The sequence below is a fragment of the Lissotriton helveticus genome, chromosome 2_2 (genome assembly GCF_964261635.1).
Source record: "Lissotriton helveticus chromosome 2_2, aLisHel1.1, whole genome shotgun sequence".
Taxonomy (NCBI): Eukaryota; Metazoa; Chordata; class Amphibia; order Caudata; family Salamandridae; genus Lissotriton; species Lissotriton helveticus.
Genome location: NC_136060.1, coordinates 41,467,307 through 41,491,064, shown reverse-complemented (window position 1 = coordinate 41,491,064; position 23,758 = coordinate 41,467,307). Strand labels below are relative to the sequence as shown.

Sequence of the window (23,758 nt, the reverse complement as noted above, 5' to 3'; positions counted from 1 at the left end):
GCATCTTGTAAATACTGTACTTTTTAATTCTTTAAAAAAATCCATAAATTGGTTGAAATAATGGTAAACATGGCAACACATTAGAAGGTGAAGACAAAATACTATTTTAACTGATAATATACGTGCCCAAAAATCCCAAAAATTGTATCTACCTCAAACATGAATGTGTCAACCTCTTCACGGATGTCTGTGTAATTGAGTTTCTTCCCATCTTCATCAGTTACATTAAGCAGCATGTCTAAGAAAGCTAGTCTTTTCTTAGTTGTTTGAGTATCTAGTTTAGTGTCAGAGTTGCCACTGCTTTTCTCAGCATTCTTCATTTCACGTGCTCGCTCTTCAATAACCTTAATAAAAAATATATATATTTACTATTTATTTGTGACATTCTGCTTCCAGAAAATGATAAACAACATTACATAAGAAAATGTGAGCATTGTCAAATATATTTGAATTTACATTTAGATTTGTATTTCGAATAAAGGGTATTTAGAACTTCAGAAATTCATATACATATATTGGCCTGTACCTTTCCCTCCTTCCCTATGATACTCCAGCGGAAATTATAGTAACTGGTGTTCTTTCTCACACCTTCCGCAGCACAACTAGACCTTTACGATGTAACTGTTTTATGTTCATAACTATGGAAAATGCATTTACAAATGTCTGTAAATATTCACTGAGATACAGCTGAGTACGTGGTTCCTACATTTGCACAGGATATTCCTGGGGACTCCTCTAACACACCCCTGTGAATGGCCACAAATGTGAATAGTGTGTGAGTTGCGTATATATGAGTTAGTTATGCATTTGTACTAAAGTGGCCTACACCAAGTTTTACAGATGTTCAGCAAGGAAATCATCTTAAAGTAAGCCCTACATTTATGGATCATGGTCTACCATGAATTTGCAATGGTTTCTGTATTCCATAGTAGACGGTAGGCCATCGGGATCTCCAGAGTAAGCCAATGGCATGCACACACCACAACCCATGCCCAAATGTACCACCCCCCACCATCCCGTTGAACCTTAAAATTATACTCATTGGATTGAAAAACACATCCAACACTGCCTTCTCATCAATGCACACTAAGTAGGCCTGTGTGCAGCCAATGTGGCTGATCTCATGAACAATAAACTCAATGCCATCTTCATTACAGAAACCAGGCACAACATGATTTCCATCCACATTATCGTTGTCCTTGTCCCTTATGACTACAGCATTTAGCACATCAATCGACTAAATAACTCACGAGGAGGAAGCATAATCATTCACTAACACACAGTGGTCTAGCAACAGCAGACATGTAGCTCCTTCGAGCACTCCAACCACCTTCCTCTGACACTATGCATTGTCAATACTATTCAAGTTCAAATGTAGCCTCAAGAAGAACACAGACCTTGTACAGGGCGCTCCTGGAGCCAGTGAGAGCAATCCCATAGGCCTAGACTGAATGAAAGACAGCTCAGGAGCCAGCCCTCCAAGTGCCTTCTCCATGACCACTCAAAGCTACTCTGTTTGTATGCAACAGTCACCAACAAAGAATAGCAGGTTTGCTTGCAGAGGTCATAGCAATCATCAGTAGTATAACAGTGTAGATCCAGTAACTAAAGAAAGGATGCACAAACTAGCAGACTGAGATACTTCAAAGTATCCACACACAGCGGGTATAATATCGAAACTAGATGACTGCACACTGTATACAGATATATTAATAGATTCTTATATCATGAACTTTATTTTCCAATTAGGTAAAAAATATTCAGTTTGGATTCTCTGCCAATTATGCTTCTATAAATGTTATTCTGCATTAACGTTTTTACTAACAATTACATTTGTCATTGGTAGCATTTGGACATTAGAATACAGTGATGTGATGTAAGGAATTAGCCCAAAAAATATATGCAGGTATTTTACACACACATCTCAGAATAGATTTTAAAATTCATTAAAACCAAACTTACGCTGTCAGTAAATGCATGCAGGGTTTTAAGGTGCCTATCATGTTCTCTTCCCTCCTTCAACATGGAATACAGAAAGTCAGGCCAAAGCCATGGCAGCCTCTGCCGACGATGGAGGAGATCGCTCATTCTAGAAAAAAAAAGAAAATACATCATTTAATAGGATAATATATTCTTATTAATTTAGTAGCATGTGTTGAGCTAAAACTCAAAACATTGGTGGAGTACTGACTTTCTCTCAATCAACAGAACGTTTTATTAAAACAAGTTACCAAATGAAATAACACAATCTCAAATTACAGCGGGCATAATCACCTATACATCCACCTTCGAATAATTAAAGCATTGTGTAATACTGATCTACCTACAAAATATCTGTGCAAGCCTGACCTGTACAAAATGTGGGTTTTGAGCCCATTCCTCTACTTTATACACTGATTATGCAATTGTTCCTGCCAACGTTTGTCTCTATGACATGTAGGCATGGTATGGGTAGGAAGGGAATTACAAGAATGCTTGGGACACTTACCTTTCCAACAAATTCTGTACCATGGCAATTTCTGATCGTGTTACCTCCCTCCCCCCCCCACCCCCCACCCCCCGCCGACTATGCGGTAGACCACTCATCCTAGCTTTGGTGAATAGTCTGCAACAAAATATGATAGAGATGAGATAACTTCAAAAGCATCTGCCATACAGCAAAAAAAGGTACTCCAATTGAGGTGTGAACCAAATTCCACAGCACCAGCTCTGTAACACTATTTGGTATACAGAGCCCTGTTATAAAGGGTTAATATTGCATATCTTTGAAGATACCAGGCAGGGACACAAACATAACTGTTTCAAAATGAAAATATCTTTACCTAGTCTTAGTAATGGAGAAGCCTGGGGGATGAAATAACTGCACAAATCGACAGAAACCCTTGGAAACTAAGAACCCAGAACCCCAGTCCAGCCCATACACATCAATTCACCAAGCAAACACACCTCAGGGTGCCGGAAACAAACCAGGGAACACTAGGGAACGAACAATTATGTTAGGGGGTTTAACTTGCATGAATTATTCTCTTCAGGAAGGCTTGATTCAAGCTCTCTATATTTTCATAGAATGTATTCTGTGTCTTTCTGAGACTCTAGCTGATTTAAATGTGATTTTTAATGGATCCTCACTCCAGCTTGCCTTATAGTCCTCATCAGAAAGGCTTGATTCTAGGCACTATGATTTCATAACAAATGTACTCCATGTCTTTGGATCTCTGGCAGTTTTCCATTATGCAGTTTTAAGAGTTACTCATTTCAGCTTGCCTCGCAGCATTTTAGAAGCAAGTTCTATTTAGCATGCACTCCTGGCAGAGTGAAGCCAGGTTTTCTTAAGAGAGTTCACCAGCAATGCGTTTTATTGAAATACATGTGTTTTTGTGTAATAAAGTGCCACCTCAACTGTGATCTTTTGTCATCTCATATCATTGTTCCTTATTCCTCAGTGAAGTGTTGCGTCGATGACACGTGACCACGGCTCATGACCACAGCAGGGTGGTTTGTGACTCGTGACCACACCCCAGAGCGCTTCCGTTCTCCCCTCAACAAAGTAAATAATACTACCAAACTTTTATTAGAGGCGCTGCCATCACATCTGGGAGCATGCAAGTTCTGTAGGAGTAACAATAACACATGTGGGAAGCAAAATCCAAACTCTATAAAGGATAAATGCTACATTGTATCCAGTGGTAGCCGACACAATGAAGAGGTAGGGGGAGGGGCGGGCAGCACGCGGGTATTAATAATAAAATATTGTTTAAAACCACTTACCCAGAGCTGTCAGACGCCTCCTAATTCACCCCTCGGTCTTCCTGTTCCCAGAAGGCACAGGGGCAGCATCAGACTCCCTGTGCAATCCTTGAGCTGCTCTCATTCAATGAGGGATTGGCCTAAGCAGGCTGAAAAGATGCTCCACTCAGACCAGGGAGTCTGTGCTGTTTCTCCAGGCTTGATGTTCAAGACAGCCGGCCTGGAGAAACCCAAGTGTGCATGTGTGCTTGCCCATCCTGAGACAGTCGGCCAAACACACATGAGCACTTAGAAGTGCAAATAGCACTCCTACTTCCCCGGCCCCACCACTCTCTGCACACTCTAGCTCAGAGCTGGCAAATGAAAAATAATACATTATAGGTAATCGTTTTATTTTCCACCCTCTGGCTCTGAGTCAGTGAGGCAACGCTGCTCTGCCATTACGGAGGAGCCGCCCCTGATTGTACCTCTGGTGTTGATGAGAATTGCTCTCAGCATAAGCGCAGCAATGTATTGATTTACCTTTAGTTTTATGCGGTTGGTAATCCAAAAATCTACATTGGATTATTTTCTAAGTATATTATACCATCTCCTTGACCAAGGAGATTTTTACCATTTTATAACTTTCTTCATTTCTCTACTCATATGATGTTAATAATTGTAAAGAGTAGTCTCCAAATCTGTTGTCTAATAACTTAAGGTTGTGAGTTTTGATAATGTGATAAATTCTATCATTTATTATATCTCATGGCATACATTTAATAGTGATTAATGAACAAGTCTGGAGTTTCTCTGAGATATATTACATTGTTGACTTTGCTGATTCCTATAGTTGCATATAGATTGGTAAGCCACCATGTGATCTTGCAACGGACCATTACATGTGTCAGCAGGTAGATGGAGATATTTGTTGACATTTTTTTATTGTCCGGACTAATACATGAGAGTCTTTGCTTCTATGCCTGCCATTTCCAGTTTGAATGACAGCTTAGGAACTGGGTATTTCAACCTTTTCTGTCGATTTGATAGGTAGACAGAGTTTCGTTCGGCCAATCCAGATAGTGCCTAATTTATTTTACTGTTTTTAGTGTGGCCTGTGTGAGGATCAAAGTTCAATTTGAGATAATTCTCACTGTCACCTGGATGTGTGTTATTGAGGTTTTGTTTTTCAAACTGCCTTGGTTTGCAATTGTTCACCAGACTGTTGCCTTAGTGATGACTTAAGAAAACCCCATCTGTCTTTTTGAGCCCAAATGTGGTGGCAAGCGCGGCTTTCATAGGGACATACCATATCTGGTCATCTACCTCTATTCAGCGGTAAGCATGTGTTCCCAGACCTGCTTTCCTATCCTTCTTTGGGACCCTGCATTCCCAGAGAAGGCGTAGGACACGGTTTTTGTGGAGCATACATTAATTGCACCCAAACATGGCTCAGCAAATCTGTTTTATTGTGTTTTACGAACATATTTTCTGTTCTTTTGTAAAATGGGGACTGGAGGTAACAATACTCTGCTTTTGCCATCTGCACAATCTTTAGCAGTGTAGTGCTCATTGTTTGTGAAAGGAGCTACACTTATTATATGAAACTATACAGCAACCAGCATGATTCTCATTTTATTAGGCATATTCAATGATATTCTTGGGTGGATCTCAAGCAGTACACTGAATATGACTATGCATTTTGCTCACGTTACTGATTATTTAACAAGTACATGAGCGGTAGAGTTCTACATTTTGTTTAAGATGAACATTCTTTGTGATTTATTTTTTTTTTTTTTTACAGCCCTGAGGACGTCCCACTAAGGGACGAAACGCATTGGCTGTTGAGTTTGCATTTGTAATCACATGAAAACTACAGAATTGATAGAATAAAGACATCATTGAACACATACAGAAGACGCTTTTTGTGAATAAATGTTACTGTGAATTTAAGACATTATATTTCCATTAGATTACCATTACGCTCCTTCCTAAATTGGTTTAATTGTTGGATGTCAAGCAGAGCCTGTGGTACTTGGGTAAACCTGCTTGAAATCCCCATAGCCAGACACTTTAAAAGGTAGAAAACATTCTTTCTAGATGCACACTTACCTGTAGATGGCACGAACATATTCTGAATCACTGTTACTCTGTGCGTGGATTTTCTTTCCCATTGCAGTTTCTAGAGACAAAAAGATGATATACTTAGCATACACAATAAAAAAAAATTTGTCCACCCTAAGCGTGGAAGGGTATACTCAGACATGAGTCCCTTGCTCATTGCACCATCAGGATTCAAGCAAGCCGGGCCGAAGACGGCTGTAATGCCAGAAACCGGTCCCCGGAAGCTTGTTTCCTTCCCAGTGTAAGAATTGGCTTTTGTAGTTTGGTTTGCCCTGTTCCCATCATGCACTGGGACAGGAACAGACTAATTTGCATACAGCCAGGTTCTGAAACTGGGATGGTGCAGTGAGCTAAAAAACGGTGTTGGATCTAGCCCTGATCTCTTGACTGGGTGAGAGTATTCTGCTTAATTCAGAGACTCTGTCCCTCACCACCCCTTGTTGTAAATATACACATTAAAAGGAGCAGGTATACTGCTGCCCTAAAGATTTGGAGAAGGTGAATTTGATCTGCAGTCTGTGTTTTCCATTGCTCTGTGCCAGGCAGACCTACAGACTGATTGAGCCAGAAAACACCCCCAGGAAGTAACCCATAAACAAATTTGAGACCTGGGTGACCTACATCTAACAAACAACAATGTCTCAACAGGTGATATTTCTAGGTACAGCTGACAGTATGTCACCACCGTGTGCAGCGCCTGTTGCAGGTACAGCTGACAGTATGTCACCACCATGCACAGCGCCTGCTGCAAGTACAGCTGACAGTATGTCACAACCATGCCCACGCCTGCTGCAGGTACAGCTGACAGTATGTCACAACCATGCCCAGCACCTGCTGCAGGAACAGTCGACAGTATGTCACCACCGTGTGCAGCGCCTGTTGCAGGTACAGCTGACAGTATGTCACCTCCATGCACCGCGCCTGCTGCAAGTACAGCTGACAGTATGTCACAACCATGCCCAGCGCCTGCTGCAAGTACAGCTGACAGTATGACCCCACCATGTGCAGCGCCTGCTGCAGGTAGGGCTGACAGTATTTCACCACCATGCACAGCGCTTGCTGCAGGTACAGCCGACAGTATGTCACCACCATGCGCCAATGCCTGCTGCAAGTACAGCTGACAGTATGTCACCACCATGCGCAGCGCCTGCTGCAGGAACAGCTGACAGTATGTCAACCCTATGCGCAGGGCCTGCTGGAGGTACAGCTGACAGTATGTCACCACCATGCGTAGCCCCTGCTGCAGGTACGGCTGACAGTATTTCACCACCATGCACAGCGCCTGCTGCCAGTACAGCTGACAGTATGTCACCTCCATGCACCGCGCCTGCTGCAAGTACAGCTGACAGTATGTCACCACCATGCGCAGCGCCTGCTGCAGGTACGGCTGACAGTATGTCACCACCGTGTGCATCGCCTGCTGCAGGTACAGCTGACAGTATGTCATCACCATGCGCAACGTCTGCTGCAGGTACAGCCAACAGTATGTCACCACCATGCACCGCGCCTGCTGCAGGTACGGCTGACAGTATGTCACCACCATGCACCGCGCCTGCTGCGGGTACAGCTGACAGTATCTTTCCACCATGCGCAGCGCCTGCTGCAGGTACGGCTGACAGTATGTCACCAGCATGCACCGCGCCTGCTGCAGGTACAGCTGACAGTATCTCTCCACCAGGTGCAGCGCCTGCTGCAGGTACGGCAGACTATCTCTCCACCATGCGCAGCACCTGCTGCAGTTACGGCTGACAGTATGTCACCACCATGCGCAGCACCTGCTGCAGGTACATCTGAGAGTATGTCACCACTATGCACCGCGGCTGCTGCAGGTAAAGCTGACAGTATGTCACCACCATGCGCAGCGCCTGCTGCAGGTACAGCTGACAGTATGTCACCGCCATGCGTAGGGCCTGCTGCAAGTGCATCTGACAGTATGTCACCACCATGCGCAGCCCCCTGCTGCAGGTACAGCTGACAGTATGTCACCACAATGCGCAGCGCCTGCTGCAGGTACATCTGACAGTATGTCACCATCATGCGCAGCGTCTGCTGCAGGTACAGTTGGCAGTATGTCACCACCATGCGCAGCGCCTGCTGCAGGTACAGCTGACACTATGTCTCCACCATGCATCGCGCCTGCTGCAGGTACAGCTGACAGTATGTCACAACCATGCCCAGCGCCTGCTGCAAGTACAACTGACAGTATGACCCCACCATGTGCAGCGCCTGCTGCAGGTAGGGCTGACAGTATTTCACCACCATGCACAGCGCTTGCTGCAGGTACAGCCAACAGTATGTCACCACCATGCGCAATGCCTGCTGCAAGTACAGCTGACAGTATGTCACCACCATGCGCAGCGCCTGCTGCAGGAACAGCTGACAGTATGTCAACCCTATGCGCAGGGCCTGCTGGAGGTACAGCTGACAGTATGTCACCACCATGCATAGCCCCTGCTGCAGGTACGGCTGACAGTATGTCACCACCATGAACAGCGCCTGCTGCAAGTACAGCTGACAGTATGTCACCTCCATGCACCGCGCCTGCTGCAAGTACAGCTGACAGTATGTCACCACCATGCGCAGCGCCTGCTGCAGGTACAGCTGACAGTATGTCACCACCATGCGCAGCGCCTGCTGCAGGTACGGCTGACAGTATGTCACCACCGTGTGCAGCGCCTGCTGCAGGTACAGCTGACAGTATGTCATCACCATGCGCAACGTCTGCTGCAGGTACAGCCAACAGTATGTCACCACCATGCACCGCGCCTGCTGCAGGTATGGCTGACAGTATGTCACCACCATGCACCGCGCCTGCTGCGGGTCCAGCTGACAGTATCTTTCCGCCATGCGCAGCGCCTGCAGCAGGTACGGCTGACAGTATCTCTCCACCATGCGCAGCGCCTGCTGCAGGTAAAGCTGACAGTATGTCACCAGCATGCACCGCGCCTGCTGCAGGTACAGCTGACAGTATCTCTCCACCAGGTGCAGCGCCTGCTGCAGGTACGGCAGACTATCTCTCCACCATGCGCAGCACCTGCTGCAGTTACGGCTGACAGTATGTCACCACCATGCGCAGCACCTGCTGCAGGTACATCTGACAGTATGTCACCACCATGCGCAGCCCCCTGCTGCAGGTAAAGCGGACAGTATGTCACCACCATGCGCAGCACCTGCTGCAGGTATGGCTGACAGTATGCCACCAGTATGCGCAGTGCCTGCTGCAGGTAGAGCTGATGGTATGTCACCACCATGCGCAGCGCCTGCTGCAGGTACAGCTGACAGTATGTCACCGCCATGCGTAGGGCCTGCTGCAAGTGCATCTGACAGTATGTCACCAACATGCGCAGCGCCTGCTGCAGGTACATCTGACAGTATGTCACCATCATGCGCAGCGCCTGCTGCAGGTACAGTTGGCAGTATGTCACCACCATGCGCAGCGCCTGCTGCAGGTACAGCTGACACTATGTCTCCACCATGCATCGCGCCTGCTGCAGGTACAGCTGACAATATGTCACCACCATGTGCAGCGCCTGCTGCAGGTACAGCTGACCGTATGTCACTGCCATGCGTAGGGCCTGCTGCAGGTGCATCTAACAGTATGTCACCACCATGCGTACCGCCTGCTGCAGGTGCATCTGAGAGTATGTCACCACCATGCGCAGCGCCTGCTGCAGGTACAGCTGACAGTATGTCACTGCCATGCGCAGCGCCTGCTGCAGGTACAGCTGACAGTAAGTCACCACCAGGCGCAGCACCTGCTGCAGGTACGGCTGACAGTATGTCACCACCGTGCACAGCGCCTGCTGCAGGTACAGTTGACAGTATGTCACCACCATGCGTAGCGCCTGCTGCAGGTGCATCTGAGAGTATGTCACCACCATGCGCAGCGCCTGCTGCAGGTACGGCTTACAGTATTGCTGCGCAGGAACAGCTGACAGTATGTCACCACCATGCGCAGCACCTGCTGCAGGTACAGCTGACAGTAGGTCACCACCATGCACCACGCCTGCTGCAGGTACAGCTGACAGTATTGCTGCGCAGGAACGGCTGACAGTATGTCACCACCATGCGCAGCGCGTCCTGCAGGAACGGCAGACAGTATGTCACCACCATGCGCAGCGCCTACTGCAGGTACAGCTGACAGTATGTCACCACCATGCGCAGCGCCTGCTGCAGGTACAGCTGACAGTATGTCACCACCATGCGCAGCGCCTGCTGCAGGTACAGCTGACAGTATGTCACCACCATGCACCGCGCCTGCTGCAGGTACAGCTAACAGTATTCCTGCGCAGGAACGGCTGACAGTATGTCACCACCATGCGCAGCACCTGCTGCAGGTACAGCTGACAGTATGTCACCACCATGCGCAGCACCTGCTGCAGGTACAGCTGACAGTATGTCACCACCATGCGCAGCGCCTGCTGCAGGTACAGCTGACAGTATGTCACCACCATGCGCAGCGCCTGCTGCAGGTACGGCTGACAGTATGTCACCACCATGCGCAGCGCCTGCTGCAGGTACAGCTGACAGTATCCCACAAGCAGTGTCTGTGCCAGGCCCCCAGGTAGCTAGTCGCAGTTCCACCTGAAGGCAAACAGAGCACCGTAAGGACAGGTGTGTATGACTCGAGCCTCACTAAAGATGAGGTCAGACTCCAGAGAGAATACGTTGTGCCTCTGGGTGGTTGGCAAGCTAGGCTCCTGCCCAGGGGATACTCGTCTCGTCCTTGCATTAGCAATGAGCACAAGGAGCACTGATTACTGCACACAAGGTCTTTGTTTACTCTCTCCAGCCTTACATTCTTTCGCTTTGTACAGCACGTCATTCAGCCTCTCCCTGCCACTTCAGAGTAGGACAGAGCAGACTGCTGTGCTTGTCACCAGACTCACATCAGTGACCCATGTAGATTGGCCTCAATCCCCCAGAACACAGTACACAACCCATAGCGAAAGAAAGGGACATTTATCTGTTTGTTTTGCAGCAGCCTACTTAGTACCTGCTATCTCTTCGCGTCACTGGGGTTGTAGATGGATTGCAGTTCTGAGGAAACCCTGGCCTTATTTCCATGCTGTGCAACTGTGACTGCGAGGGCACGCGCATCTTACGAAGACATTCAGGCCCAGGAATCAGTGGGTAACAAGCTGAATTCAGAGGTGACCCCTGCCTTTTATGGAGGCAGGTGTGTTCTTGGTGGTATCGCGATGGCCGAAAAAGGCATATTTTCGGCTTATGTAACCCCATTCCATTCCATATATTCATTTAATTGAATGCACAGTTTTTAATTCTGCACACGTATTGCCTTTAGTATTTTCAGCACACATATCTTGTTTAAAGTTTATTTTAGTAGGATGTCATAGTTTAGCAATTGTTTATATATGACATACAAACAGTCACTAATGTTTCATAGAAGCAGAAGTAGGTGAGGGTGCATGTTGATTTTTGAGGAGGGCACTGCTTCACGTCAATGCGCACGTATGCACATCTGCCTATACCCAAGCATGGGATCACAGGACACAGATCAAAGGTTGTGTTTGGGGAACAAACATGAACTTTATTACTACACAAGGGAAGGCAAATCTAGGCAGTGCTCTGCCCCGCACAGAACGAGGATATTTGCAACTAAGCTCCCATTGTCACTCGGATCCACAACTTGAAGTTCCTGAAACTGAGATCCTGCCAATGGCATGAAAGGACCATGGACCACTCACCAATACTATAATCGAAAACTCCTAATCATCGATTAAAATACCCATATCAAGTAGTACAGTTTCAGATTATGTATTGTGCAATTCCTAAATTGGCATGGGTATTACACTGATTGACTATGCTAGTCTTTTTTCAGGATTTACGGTGTAAATACACCATTCTAATTGGAATATTTCACTTATTGGCTAGGGTTCGTTTTTTGTAACATCTGCTCAGCAGTACCTGTAGTTGGTGTTGGGTGAACTCATGTTATATCTTCCGTTCTCTCGTTTCGACCCCTGTAGGAAGAGGGTGACTTGTTCCTCAGTGTGGGGTCTTCATCAGGACAAGGTAAAGAGCACTTGGGGTAGGAGATTAAAAAAATGAATAATCCTATGGGGCCATTCAATGGTTCCTTTGCATTCAGCCGTGAAACTCTCATCCGGGGTAGTCAATCTCCCGAAAACCCCGGAGGACAGTTTCACGGCTGAATGCGAAGGAACCATTGAATGGAAACGTAGACCATCTATCATATACCTCCGAACCCATCGGAATAAGAAATTCAAACAATATGTGCCTATGTGTTATGGATATATGGGAACTCTAGACCTATATCAGGCTGGAAAGGTCTTATTGTAATATAACAGTGATTGTGTCTATGTCACTATACCTTTACCCTGTCCCTCACTCACCAATTCACTCCCATTACCCAAATACCCTTTTCTCTTCTATCACATTGTGAGCACTGTAAATATTTAATGCACTAGGAACATATTGAATCCGATATATGCAGTAATATTATTGTTTTTGATTCATATGTGCATCGGATGAATGTATCATTCGTGGAAATTAAATATTCTCTTTTTTCTAGTTTTTCCTGTTCAAATTGACTCAGAATCATATGTGGTGAATTGTTTGTCTGCATATATGTAACTTAAATGAACTACCACGACCATTCTCTGAACGTAACGTACACTTTACCCAGGCCGGGTAGTTGTTTTTGGGTATACCCCGTTAAAACCTAATACTTAAGATATATTCGTCACATCTTCTACTTGGAGCCTACATGACATTTGCACTATTGAATTCAAATCACTGCTGCGTTATATTTATGACGATGAACAATTGTTTCAGTGATTACTATTGAGAAAAGTCTGTGTTGAAAGAAGTGCCTATCCCCTCATAAAAATACATGCACATTAAGTGCTATCTTCAGATATCAACAGGTGTGTGTATTAAAAGTAAAAGATGAACCGAAGGGCACAAGATGCAGATGGCCAAATGCACTGCATGCAGTTTCACTATGATGGTTGTACACAAGAATGAATGAATAAATAAGAAACACTTACACAAACGCAGCTTTACATTCAGGACCAATGTCCTCGGTTTAACCTTTTTATTTCAGAAGAAAACTTTTCGTTGCAAGGCATTTCATATAGTATAGTTGCATCAAAATATTGTGCCTGTTTATCCGTCCCTCTGCAGGCACTTCTATATGTCAACTGACTTCCATGTGAACATGCTTACCAAGCACCTCCTTATTCTAAACTTAGAACCTTGATTAGATGATTTTAGAACTTATTTATGTTTAGGAGAGAACAGGAGTTTCTTCAAGGAACACCCAGTTCCAATTCTTAGTTTTTGTATTTGCTGTGGCTGTGATTAATATTGACCTCATTTTTCTGAGACTGAACCAATTGCGGTATTTCAGCTTTCCTGCTGTAATCTTGATTCTTTTCAATATTCTCCTGACCAGCATATATATTGGACTGACTAGTAATTGGAAATAAAATTCCTTAACAATAATCATTGATTCCTGGTCCTTATTGTGTGACCAATTTAATTTTACGAAGATAGAATTGTTTGACTTTTGCTAATTCTCTATGCATCTCAGTCAACTTAAAAAGATCTGTCAGATGAGAGATTGTAAATCACGCACTTGCACGCTTGTCATAGGTGAAGGTGTTTTAAATGGTAATATTGACCCTGTGGTGAATTTGTCAAGACCCAAAAAAAAAATTACCGAAATTATTGCCAAATTTAAAGATATTGCCCTAAAATATTTTTCTTTCTTTTTAAAAAAAAACCAGGGGTAGGTTTTTTATCCCATCCTCCATTAAAGTATGTTTTGTTGTTTTTATTCTCTTTGTTATTATATATTGGCTCAACTTTGTATTCTCCTCATCATTTCAAGTTTGGTTTCATTTGTGTAACTATTTTGTATAAGGACCAACACTCCTACACATGTACTGCTGATGTCCAGTTCAAACTGCACTTAAGCTTCTGGAACCTTTTGAAGGCTGTTGAAAAGGACTATTGATGATTTGCGGACTCACCTGTAACTAAGATTCTTTTTGCCAAAAAAACTCGAAGTTACTTTTCCAAATCTAAGTCGAGTATATCGGAATTTGTATGGGACACGACAAACGTGCACACGGTTCCAATTATTTTAAAGATGTTCTATATTTGACAAAACGAAGGATTACCCAGCCACGGGTAATTTAACCATGCATTCTGAGGAAACTTAGTATGGAACGAAGATCATCAATACTCACCAGAGATAATGTCCAACGCACAAAAAGTGACATCCATGAAACAGTTAAATGCTTCTTTATCAACATGTTTTTCAAGTTTGTTAACCAATATTTTGGACTGTTCATTCATAACCTCAAGAAACTCTTCTAAAATTGCAAAATGAAATGTTGGGGTTAACATTTTTCTCCTTGAACGCCATTTGTTTCCAGTGCTGCAAACAAAGGAAAAACACATATTATACTAAGGCAAATTCAGCTAATCATTAATTGAACTAGTATGTTACTAAACCTATGACAAGAAGGGTGCTATTAGGATCCCTGTCTATTTGAAATGAAGGATCTGAAGGCCTGGCGTGCATACATAGAGGACTACATAATAAAAATGCAGTGAGATCATCCTTTTGTTTTTTCTGCAATATACACCATATACATAGTTATCTGACTGGAAATCTCTTTTTCCACACATATAATTTTATTCCCCGAAAAACACAAAGGTTAAAGTAACGTTAAATTTAGGTGAATATGTCAGTGACACCATTAACGTTTTGAACCTAAAAGACAGAGAAATTCACCATGTCATTTGAGATGTCATCAAGAATGTCATAAATAATGTAATAGAATATGTCATGAGTGATGTAGATTGTGAGGTCATTTGCAGTGCATAGCAGGGCACAAATTATAGTTAGCTCTGCTAACTAGAACTGGTGAATTTCTGTATGTTTGTTTCAGTTCAAAACGTTACTGTAGTCACTGACATATTCACCTTACTACGTCCGTTTAACCTTGGGTTTTTTCAGTGAATTCTAGTTTTTTTTTTTAACAGAAATTAATATTTTATTACCATACGTAAAGACAACCCACGCCGCACACAAAAGGATTGGCCATAGGGTTTATGTTTTTTAAAGGGTAGGGGGCCCGGATGGCCCCACACCCCTAGCCTTCTTGGGGCCCGGGGATCCCATCCTACAGAGCCTTTTTGTTAATGAAAGGAGGGCGGGCGTGAGGCCTCCCTCCCTGTACCTTGTTCGGTTCGAGGGACCCAGCCACCACTTAAAATAAAGGGAAGAGGGGCCAAAAAGCTGCCCTCTGACCCTTGCTAGACCCGGGGGACGCCATCCACCAGAGCTCTTTTTCTAAATTAATGGGGAGGGGGCCTGGAGGCCCCACTACTGGAGACTTGTTATGCCCTGAGATCCCCATCCCCCCAGGGCTACTACTAAATGTAAAGGGGGGGCATACAACCCCCCCTCTCAAAGCCTTTTCTGGCCCCCTCCCCATTTTCATTAGAAATTCACTGAAAAAAACGAAGGTTACAGGGATGTTATATTTAGACTCACATTTCATTCATACAAAACCAGTCAAATTCAGCAGTTATAGTTACGTGAGCGAACTATAACTGACGCCCCCACAATGCACTGTTTATGTTCTCACATATTGCGTCACACATGAAAAGATCAGTGACATCACTCATGATATGTCAAATTACATCACTGATATCATCACCCAGTGATTGGGAGTGTTTTCGAAACGTTTTTGTGTGTTTAATGTATTTACTAACGTACCGCAAAAGGTAAATTAGTAAACTGTGTACACAATTAATGAGTGATTCCTTTTTTTAACATAGTTTATGTGAGTCGCTGTGTGACTGTGTTTACCCGTGTGTGAGTGGGTGTTTAAGTTACTGCACAGGTGTGTGAGTGGATATGTGTGAGTAGTTGTATGGGTGTATAAGTGGGTGTCTGAGTAGCTGTGTGGGTGACTTAATGGCAGCGTGAGTGGCGTATTGGTGAGTAAGTAGGTGTGTCAGTGGCTGTATGGGTGGGTGAGTGAGTGGCTGTGTGAGTGGCTGTATGGGTGGGTGAGTGGGTGTGTCAGTGACTGAATGGGTGAATGAGTGGGTGTCTGAATGGCTGTATGAGCGAGTGACAGGTTTGTAAGTGGCTGTATGGATGAGTAAGTGGCTGTATGAGTGAGTGTTTGGTTAAGTGTGTTCGTGTGTAAGTGGCTGAATGGAAGAATGAGTGCCTGTGGGATTGGATGTATGGGTGAGTGAGTGGCTGTGTGAGTGGTTGTATGGATGTGTGAATGGGTATGTAAGTGGTTAAGTGGGTGTGTGAGTGAGTGTGTGTGTGTGTGTGAAAGAGAGAGAGTGGTTGGTATGGGTGAGTGAGTGGTTCTATAGTGAGGCTTTATGGTGAGTGAGTTGGTGTGTAAAGGTTAATAACTGTGTGTGTCAGTAGCTGTATGGGTGAGTGACTGGTTTTATGACCATGCTCTATGAGTGAGTGAGTTAGATGTGAGGGGCTCTGTGGATAAGTGAGTGGTTGTGTAATTACTTATATGGGTCTGTGAGTGGGAATATAAGTAGTTGTGTGGGTGAATGAGAGGTTGTCTAGGGGTGTCAGTGTGTGTGTGTGTGAGTGGTTCTGTGAATGATGTCATTAGTGATGTCATTTGAGATGTCATGAGTGATGTCATTGACCTTGTCATGAGTGATGTAATATGTGAGGTCATAAGCAGTGCATTGGGGGCGTAAATTATAGTTAGCTCAGCTAACTATAACTGCTGAATTTCACTGGTTTTGTATGAGGGAAATCAGAGCCTAAGTATAATGTCCCTTTGAACTTTTTTTTCAGTGACTTTCTACAGTTTTGAAAATTATATTTTCTAACTATAAAGCCCATGTAACCTTTGATTTTAAGTGAATTTATAAGGTTTTATTTAAATTTTATTCGCTAACTGTAACCACTAGCCTTCAACACTAAGTGTGTGAGTGAGTGCATGAGTGTCTCAGTGGGCGTATGAGTGTCTGAGTAGGTTTGTAAGTCGGTGTGAGAGAGTATAAGTGGGGCTGTTAGTGGTCATTTGAGTGTCTAAATGGGTCTGAGAGTGGGTGTGTGAGTGGGTGTGTAAGTCGCTGATCAGGGTGGGCGCGCTCACTCTTAGATCCAACCAGCAGTGCGCCAAGAGGTCCCTTTCAGGAGTGGTTGAGAAAGGGGGTGGTGAGGTCTGAGGAATCCCGCTGTGGGGGACTTTCTTGTAGCAACAATAGAGGTTCTTGGCCTCCAACGACCCTCAGCTGCCAAGGGGACTTTATCCTCCAACCAGTAGAGTGTCAGAATGCCTCTGACAAGGCCTCAGCAATCCCACTGTCGGAGACTTACTTGTGGCAACTATAGGGGTTCTGGGCCCACAACGAGCCTCAGCAGCCAAAGGGACTTCATTCCTCAACCAATACTGTGCCAAGAGCCCCCTTGGAAAACTGGTTGAGAAAGGGGCAGGGCCTCCAACAAGGTCTCAGAAATTCAGCTGTGGGGGAAATACTAGTGGCAACAACAAGGGTTCTTGGGTCCCAATGACCCTCAGCAGCCAAGGGGACATTACCCCCAACCAGTAATGCGCCAGGAGGATCCTTTGCAGAGTGGTTGAGAAAGGGGTGGACCTCCAACGAGATCTGAGCAAACTCGCTTTGGGGGACTTACTTGTGGCAACAATAGGGGCTCTTGGCCTCCAACAACGCTGAGCAGTCAAAGTGACTTCATCTCCCAACCAGTAGTGGGCCAGGAGGTCCCTTTGCAGAGTGGATAATAAAGAGGGAGGGGCCTCCTGTGAGGTCTCGGCAATCCTGCTGTAGGGGACTTACTTGTGTGTGTTATTTAGCCCCGGGGAGGTGGTGGTCCACGGGGCTCAGGAGGGTCTGAGCGCCCTGCCTTAATCTTTCTTTAGCCCCAGGGAGGTGATGGTCCTCGGGGCTCAATGAGTCTCAGGAGGGGGTACCTCATGCTCCGCCCTCCTTTTTTTTTTTAAATGCCCCCTGTACCTAGCTCACCTGGGTGCTGTATTAAAAAAATAAGACGGGAGCCCGTAGTTGTTTTTTTTACATTTATGTCACAGATTCACGAATATGTCGCGTTTTCGCAGCAAATTGGTTTTTTTAAGTGCTTTTAGGCCCTGTCGGGTCCCTCTGGAACTCCATGACCAGAGCTAAGGATATTCCTACTCTGCCCCCTTTTCCTTTTTTAAGAAGATTTTTGCGGGACTTGAATGAAAGCAGAGTCCCAAGATGGCTGGCAACACTTCCTGGTTGAAGTGTTGGCAGCCAATCAGATCTCAGCACGAGATCGGGAGGATTTGCGAAGCCTTCGAGTCCCTAAATATACAAATTTGTTTTTTCTTTAATATCTGCCAAACTACTGAATGGATTTACACCAATTCACCAAAACGTCGCTTTCTGGACCAACACTTGCTTTTCCACCAAATGTGTTGTAATTCCGTTTAGCAGTTTGGGCTGTAGCTGTGTTTAGAATATCAATTGGGAAATTGCATGGGGAAAATTGCGTTTTGGGCCCCTTTTTTCTCAGCCCCCACTTGACAGAAAACCCTGAAACTTTCAAGACAGCAGCTGAAGTGAGTAGCGACCTAGTTTTGAAATTTTCGCTAAGATTTGTCAAACGGGGCCGAAGTTATTGGCAAAACAAAAAACATTCCATCTATGAAAGCTAGTCCTATCTATAACTACCTACTGATGACTGCCAGTAGGTAATAAATATATATAATCATTTACAGATTTACCCATATACTTATCCAATTGGAAACTAGTTTCATGCATGCATGCGCAACAACCTCCTTGTTCTCAAATGCATTATGTATGATACTCAGGTCATTATCATGCTAGCCATAGACTCTGCAGCCAGGCTACAAGACTGCCTAACCACAGTTCAGCAGGGGGTGAAATATAACTGTTTAACCGCATGCGCGCTAGCGGTTTTCCCGCTGCGCGCTCCGTTTTTAAAAACACCGCGTTACATGATGAGCTTAGCTCGTCATCAGCGTACGAGCGTCGTCGCTCATGACGAGCTGAGCTCGTCATGAGCGCAGAAGGGGTTAAAAGATTGAATGCAGCTTAGCCAGAACTCCTGCTTCTAGTCAACAACTACGCAATGGGATAATGCCCTCTAAACTGGGTATGCTGCATGTTTCAGCTCTAAAAGCTAAGGTGAGAACAGTCTATATTGATTCCTCTTTAAACAGACCCTCCAGCATTTCGCGATTCACGAAATTACTGCAAAATCGGCGGAGGAGTGTGATTACCGCAATATTTCCTATTATGCCGTGGAAAATGCTGTACGCGCACATGTATTCCTGCAGTCCGGTCCCTTGTTAATATTCCTTCCTGGTAGGAGGTGGAGAGCTGGGATGAGTGTGTCCGCATGGCGCTGTCACCAAGTCGTGACTTGCCAGGTCTGGTGATAGGGGGTGGGGGTCAGTGGTCTGTGGAGCCCCATGTCCTCCCTTCTCCAAGCTTGCTGAAGGAAAACCGTGAATTCAGAAAGCGGCTCTCCCTGTCCTTCATTCGCTCCCTCATTAAATGGATTAAAAATAGGAAAGAAACATTTTGTCGGAAATGTCGTCTTTCTCTGGCATTTTCTCTAACTTGTTTCACATTGATGGAGCCATTCAGCATGACAGGCAGGCGCTCGAAGCAGCATGTTAGAAAAGGTCAGTATGTTTTCACGCAATTCAGACTGAGACCCTGAATTTACTGTGAGCAATAAATATGCACTGAACAAGCGCAGGGTCGCAATGAAAGTGAGCAGACGTAATGGGTATTTTTCTTAAAGATGTGAGCCAGAAATGAATAAGATGTAACATGTACCACTTTTATTAAGACCTTGAAATGTGGTCGAAAAAGCACGACTCATAATTTTTTTTTTTTTTTTTAATGTTTTTATTGGTATTTACAGGTAACATGTAACATATATATCAGACATTTTCGATTAGTGTGTGTGGATTAGCGCTTTTGTTTTTTAGGAAACTCGACTTTAGTGTTGTACGGCGCAGCCTTGAGAGTCGCTGAAGGTGGGGCAAGCCGCAGGAGCAAACTTTTAATGTTTCTTGCTTCAGAGGATTTAGGAGCTGAATGTGGGAGTGTAATAATTGAAAAACGCGCACTTCTAGAGGATAGATGTGACATCGGTGAAGAGCTATTGCTTGCTCTGCTACACATAATAGCTACGTACAGAATAAACACTTCTGAAAAAAAGAGATTTTTTTTAGCACAAAGTTGTGTAGGCCGTGTACTGAGTTACAAATGTCAAAGGTACAGGTCGCGCAACATGGCGGACGGATCTAGTAAATGAAGGAAGCAAAAAGAAAGGGAATGAATCAGAAGTCTAAGTGGGTAGGGTGACGGGAGAACGACGTTCGTAAGCTTTATTAATTTGATCAAAGTAGTACCCATTCTTTTTATTAAAAAAAAGTGGCCGCTCCTGACAGATGAGTTGTTGCAGGTTGAAAGTGAAGTTAGAAAAGGGAGAGGCAGTTACTAACTGAAAAAATATTCATGTGTGCAAATGGTTAATCAGCAAATCTAAAGGCTGTTTGTAAGTAAGTACAGGCTTTAATTGACAGAATCTAGAACTCATTCAGGCAAGCATTGGCAAAGCCAATAGGTCAGGCGTTCGCCGCCAGCCTTTTCGTAATTCTTGTTTTGTTACGGGTTTTAACAAAACTTTATTGTTTGAAAATATCCTGGAGGGGAGGCAAGCAAGAGGAAGGGGAGGGAAGCAAGAGGAAGGGGTGGGTGAAGCAGCACGGAGAGAGGGGGTAGCAATGAGGAGAGGCAACACTGAGCAGACCCTTCAGCATTTCAGGATTCACGAAATTACCGCAAAATCGGCTAAGGACTGCGATGGCTGCAATATTTCCCATTATGGCTGCGAAAAATGGTCTCCGGGCAGATAGCAAAAAAATATGGGGAGTTCCTATTTGTTGTACGCACACACATTTCCTGCGGTCCGGTCCCTTGTTAATATTCCTTCCTGGTAGGGGGTGGAGAGCTGGGATGAGTGTGTCCGCATGGCGCTGTCACCGCGTCCTGACCTGCCTAGCTCTGCTGAAAGGGGGTAGGGGTCAGTTGTCAGAAGAGAGGGTGAGGAGAGGACGTCTCCATTGCCAGGGGTGTCTCTGAGGTCTCCATGGTCAGTGGGGTCTCTGAGGTCTCCCTGTGCTATTGTGCCTGGCTTAACCTATGCTCCAGAATGTTACCATAAAGGAGAATATAGCATAACATCTCTCTCAGACAGTTTATAATGCCTATTTCAAAGTTAAATACTCTGCAAAATCAGTTTACAATGATTTAAGGCTGAAAAGGAATGATAACAAGTAAAATAAAGTGCCGCAGTAATGCTGCAAAATTTCAATGTTTATGCCGCTAACTTGCCATTTTTGTGCCGCTAAATTTGAAAATCTATGTTGCAATATTCTGGGGGGGGGGGGGCGGTTTAAATAGAAACTCTAATAGTTGTCTCTTTGTGCTTTAGGACTGTACATTCTTAGGAAGATCCTTCGTTTTGTGCCACACATTCCATCATAGTGTCTGCCCTGCCTTTGCTTTTAGTGTTTTAATCTCTATTTGGGTCTACCCTGTTATCTGCTTCTCTGTAGAGTATCCAGAACCTAGCCTTGAGGCCACCTGCAAGCTGCATAAATATGGCCCTGTCTCAAAGGCCCTTCACTGGTTACCAGCAGAGCATCTAGTGTAATGCCCTTCCATTCAGCATCAGGCTTTTCGATAGTAATTTAGCTCTTAGACGAACGTTGAAAGCTTTCTTATTTTGTTAACCCAGCTTTCTTGTCAATTGTCATTCCATAGTACACTCTGCTCCTATAGCGCACTGAAACCCCAGTAGTTGGTGTTCCCTAGAAATAAAATAAATAAATAAAAAATACATGTCAGCTGTTATAGAGGAAATGAACAATGAATTCACTTTTGCTCTGTAATTCATAGTTGTTACCTGCCAACTCACAAATCTCCTAGAAACAACAAAACCTCTTCCTCATCTAGGTTCTGTTCCTTGAAGTCACTCTTTTCCACCAGGTTCGAACTCTCATCAAGCTAAAGTTTGCGCAGTCCCTGTGCTTTCATCATTCAAAACGGATCTCAAGAAACACCTCATCTCACAAGATTCTTCGTAACTACCGTATCGCCACATTAATCTGGCACTGTAATTAGGTACAGATGTATAAATGAACGGTCCTGTTACTGGGTATCATGCATCATATCCCAACAACGTCACTTTGTATCTATCCAAAAATGCTATATATCCTCTGGACCGTTTTACTATTGCTATGTGCCGCATTTTTCGTCAAAATGCTTTACTGTGTGTCAAGAACAGTATTAGGTACTACATATTACATTGAAGCTCAGCAATGCATTCGAATTGAGATCCCATTGCTCAGTTTGTTGGCAGTAAACAGGACACAAGGCTTCTTTTTAGAAGTCAGCAAGAACGCGTAAAAACAATTAGATTCGGTTAATCTAAATGTTATATAAACGAGTATGTGCGCCAGAGATGAACCAAAAATACAAATATCTGCTTTGCTGTGGTGCTGAACGACACAGCCCTGCAAGCACATCTACAAAATGGACATTGTTCCAATCAAACTGAGAAATTAAAAGCAGCCTGCTGAGTGAAAACTGTACATATTACTCATCACAGGGACTCTTAAAGATCCTTATGGTCTGCAAGCATGAATATCACAGGTCAGATAACATAAGAATGCGGCTAGACTCTTTCAGATCTATAAGCCACCACTGAACCACATTCTGGAGTTATAAAGCTATTAATCATATATTTAATGTAACTAACTTCACCTCAAAGTACAAAAGGGAGCCTCCTTCATGTTCACAATTGGATGGTGGCCAATCACTAGAAGTGTGCAAAATTCACGTAATTTGCTTTTTCCTAATTATGTTAAATTTCAGAGGAAGAAATGCAAAACCAATACAGGGTGCTATATTTTAGCATGGAAAGCATCCTTATGCGAGGACACATTTTTCGCCCTACAAAAAATGCAAAAAACACAAACACCGGCAACAGTAGCCATTCTCGTTCCCATGCTCTGGTACAAACTTTTTGCCCTACTGACACATAATTACGTGACGTGGTGTGATACCATAATTTGAGAAATTTGTAGTTGTTCAAACCACATATTCAATTCCTCAGTTGCAGGGCAGTGGAGGATTTCCACGCCATTGTGATCTGTCTTTTAATCAAGATGTATGCAAAATCTCCGAATTTCCTATGGATGTGTTCTTTATTGTTCGTGGCAATAACCCCAGTAGCCACGCATTGGGATTTGTGGCAAGTGGTTTGCCAGTCAGTTCAGCCATTACTGTCACCTCCTTCTTCCAAAACTGTACAATCTCTGGGCATGACCATATCGAATGGTAAAAGTCTTCTTCTACACAAGGGCACTTAGTGAATTTTGATAACATACGGCTAATCCGCATAGGAGTAAGGTAGGTTTAGTGCATGTAGGTGAATTGGGTATATTTGAAACAAGGGTTCCTTGATACTTTAAAATGCTCCAGAGGGGACTTCCACTGTCTGTCTGTCAATTCTTGACCTTTGTTAAGAACCCGTTTGCCCCTGAGATCTGGATATTCAGTTGCATGGTCTGTCAGTAGTGCACCATACACTATAGTGACCGCCTTCCAGCTAACTCCATGGCATAACAACAACTGTATGTTTCAGGGGTGCGATTCTTTCTGTCTTGTCCCTACATGTCTCTGATTGTGTGTACTAGAGTGTTGTGCATAATGAAGTACCATGCACCGATCGCATAGATATCCTCAACCACTTGAAATTATAGTAATCTGTTGTGCATATACATATGTCATGGCA

General features: G+C 44.3%; 1 protein-coding gene across 2 annotated transcripts in view; it reads right to left on the bottom strand.

Annotated features, from left to right (window-relative positions):
- Nucleotides 1-23,758, bottom strand: part of CYP4V2 (cytochrome P450 family 4 subfamily V member 2) — a 278,398-nt gene that overhangs the window by 70,637 nt on the left and 184,003 nt on the right. For both annotated transcript variants that reach the window (XM_078678088.1, XM_078678087.1), the window contains exons 4-7: nucleotides 14,091-14,281; nucleotides 5,839-5,908; nucleotides 1,963-2,089; nucleotides 153-344 (exon numbers count right to left, since the gene is read on the bottom strand). In XM_078678088.1, coding sequence (XP_078534214.1) covers nucleotides 153-344; nucleotides 1,963-2,089; nucleotides 5,839-5,908; nucleotides 14,091-14,281 — 580 coding nt within the window. The remainder of the gene's footprint in view (nucleotides 1-152; nucleotides 345-1,962; nucleotides 2,090-5,838; nucleotides 5,909-14,090; nucleotides 14,282-23,758) is intronic.